The sequence below is a fragment of the Octopus bimaculoides genome, chromosome 17 (genome assembly GCF_001194135.2).
Source record: "Octopus bimaculoides isolate UCB-OBI-ISO-001 chromosome 17, ASM119413v2, whole genome shotgun sequence".
Classification (NCBI taxonomy): Eukaryota; Metazoa; Mollusca; class Cephalopoda; order Octopoda; family Octopodidae; genus Octopus; species Octopus bimaculoides.
This window is the reverse complement of record NC_068997.1, coordinates 36,619,272-36,622,508: the sequence shown is the minus strand read 5'-3', so window position 1 is coordinate 36,622,508 and position 3,237 is coordinate 36,619,272. Positions and strand designations below refer to the sequence as shown.

Sequence of the window (3,237 nt, the reverse complement as noted above, 5' to 3'; positions counted from 1 at the left end):
TCTCTCTTTCTCTCTCTCTCTCTCTCTCTCTCTCTTTCTCTCTCTCTCTCTTTCTCTCTCTCTCTCTCTCTCTCACTCTCTCAGACTATATGATGCTTGTTTACAAACAGCGATGCTACATGATAGTGAGACATGGCCCTGGATGAAGAAGACATGTAAAGACTAGAGAGGAAAGAAGCTAGCATGCTCCATTGGATCTGCAATGTTGAAGAATCAGATATAGTGTACAAGAGAGAAGGTTGTACTGGTTTGGTCATGTGATGCATATGGATGAGGACAACTGCATAAAAAAGTATCAGCCAAAAAAACATTGGACAAAGTAGTGAAGGCATATTTCAAGATGTTGAGCCTTATGGAGATGATGAAGGACCAAGATGATTGGCAATTTGCTGAGCTAGAGAAGACCCACTCATAACAGCTAATATGAAGTCCTAAAGCATTTTTGTCTATGCTTGTACATGTTGAGAGTTGTCCCTACACCCATACTGCCCTGTCAAGTTCTTCCTACACTTCATCTCCCTACCCACCCCTTCCCTCAACAACCATCTCTCCATGATGCATATTACATTCCCTAACTCTTTGTGCTACCAGTTACTGCTTTCCTTACTTCCTTCCTTCCGCCTACTTGTATCCCTCATTCTCATTATCATCCCTTCCATGTGCCTCCAGCTGTTCCCCTTCCCCTCATCTAAAACACCTCATATATTGGCTATCATTCCCAGCAACCACTTATGTTGATCATCTTGCCCACTTACAATAGCTATCCCTTATGAACTTCTACATCTTCCTCCCCACCATTCATATGCCTTGCTCATGGCCTACTTCCTGAACTCTCATCCCTGAACCACTCCTATCTCTCTTATCCTACTCTCCACTGATATTTCTTATCAAGTTGCACAACCCATGCTAGCAGAGAAAATAGACATAAAACAATGATGTCTATACAAGATGTTTGGGTTAAATTTGACAGTTTGCTTAAAAGGAAAGGAAAACACAATATTTTGTCCAAAAATAAAAGTATTTTAAAGAATAAAAAAATACTACTTAGGTTATGGCTGGGAGATGACAGTTTACTCACAGTTTACATACATATATATATGTATGTATGATGCCTGTGTATGAACAGCAAAGCTACATGACTATTACACTTGGGCTGTGAATGCAGAGTACATACAAAGATTTGAAAGAAATAAAACAAGCATGCTCTAATGGATGTGCAATGTCAGTGTGCAGGTACAACAAAGCAGAGAAAAATTGGGCTGAAAAGGTATCAGATGTGGTGTGCAGGAGAGAAGACTGTGCTGGTATGGCCATGTAATGCCGATGAATGGAGGCAGTTGTATAAAGAAGTGTCAAACACTAAATGATGTGGAATACAGTGGTGAAGACTGACCGCGAGATGATGAGCTTCTCAGAGGAAATGATGGCAGACTGAAATGAATGGTATTATTCTGTGCTTGAGAAGACCCATCCGTCTCACTGGATTGAGGCTCTATCAAGCTTTCAACCATAACTCATTTTGTAACATCCACTCTTCCATCAGTCTTCAATGTTACCCTATTTTCTTCATTACACCACTACATTGAACTTATACCCTCTGTATCCAATTCATTCCTTATGTCTAATCATTTGTTATATTCATCACTCAGTGCACTTATCTACACATCCACCTTGTCTCCTCTTCTATCTTATTCTGTCTCATATTCACATTGTACCTGAACCTCACAACTTTCTCTCTCTCTCTCTTCTTACCTCTTCAGCTACTCTTCTCCTACAATCACAGTTTCTTTTTCCTCCAGTCTGTAACTTGCTCAGTTGAAGGGGTCTTATCTTGCAAGTACTTGGAGACCTCACTGGTGTAGGTGCCACATACAGAACACCCAGTATATTCTGTCTGCCAAAGCAGACATAGAATCTGGCAGAGACCTCTGGCTCATCTGTTCTTGTCAAACTGACCAACCCATGCCAGCATAGAAAAAAGGACATTAAATGATGATGTGTAATGGTAGCAGCAGTTGTGTAGTAGTAGTAGTGTTCCTTTATTGGTTGCTGGGATAAACAAAAAGTATTCCATCCAGTAACAGATAAATATTTATACAGGATTCAAATGTGAGTTACTGTAAGTCTAATTCTCTGATAGTACAGCAATCAGATGGGTTTGTATAGCATGCCATATACTATCCTGCAATTATTCAGGCTCAATACAAACATAGCTGCTCTCTGATCAAAAGCAAGAAAGAATGAGAGAGAAAACATATTCTTTTCTGTTCTAGGCACAAGGCCCAAAGTTCTTGAGGAGGAGGCCAGTCGATAAGCTCGATTCCAGTACACAACTGGTACTTAATTTATCGACCCCCAAAAGGATGAAAGACAAAGTCAACCTCAGCAGAATTTGAACTCAGAACATAAAGACAGACAAAAGAGAGAAAACATATTAAGTAAAATATTTTGTGTAGGCTTTCTTGTATTGTATAGATTTCTGCTTGGGTTTTATGCAGTTATTGTACTCCCAGATGCAGTACTAGTTGTGAAACAACACATTTGTTGGTTCTTTGATATTTTAGCGAGTGTGTGTTTTCAGATGAAGTGCTGATTTTTTTTCATGTAGTACTGAGTATTGCATGATATATTAATCTTTTAACGTTTCTTTTTATGTTTTTTTTTCAGTCAGTGGAAGAAGTTTTTGCACAGTTAATAAAAGCCATCCAAAGGAAAGAGTCTGTCAAAGATACTAGTTGTGTAGTATCGTAAAAAAACCAAGCAAGCTCTCTTAAACTTTGACACACTACATTGTTGTCCAAGAAACACAGCCTGTGGATGCAAAAAATTCATAGATGAGGCTTGTGTTGTTAGATGGTGACCAATTCACTACGACCTCTTCTTTGTTGCTGTGGCCACCAAAAAAAAAAATTAAGACAAAGCACACACACATAACATGTGTGAGTGTTTGTGTGTGTGTGTGTGTGTGTGTGCCGTCTGTGTATGTGCATGCATGTGTCTATGTGTGTGAGTGTTTGTGTATACATATGAACACACACAGATATATATATATATATATATATATGCACACATGTACACACACAATGTAGATATAGATAGATGATATGTATATAAAATATATGTACATTATCTATATATATATATAGAATATGTATATTATGATGATGATATATATATATATAGAATATATTATATGCATATATATCATATATATATATATATATATATATATATATA

At 37.7% G+C, this 3,237-nt stretch overlaps 1 protein-coding gene across 2 annotated transcripts in view; it reads left to right on the top strand.

The window, feature by feature from the left end:
• Nucleotides 1–3,172, top strand: part of LOC106871992 (GTP-binding protein Rheb homolog) — a 128,662-nt gene extending 125,490 nt beyond the window's left edge. Inside the window, exon 10 of one of the 2 annotated variants that reach the window (XM_052973796.1) lies at nt 2,668–3,172. In XM_052973796.1, the coding sequence (XP_052829756.1) occupies nt 2,668–2,751 (84 nt within the window). In that variant the 3' untranslated portion in view covers nt 2,752–3,172. The remainder of the gene's footprint in view (nt 1–2,667) is intronic. The other variant, XM_052973795.1, reaches the window with a different exon arrangement.
• Nucleotides 3,173–3,237: the final 65 nt, after the last annotated feature.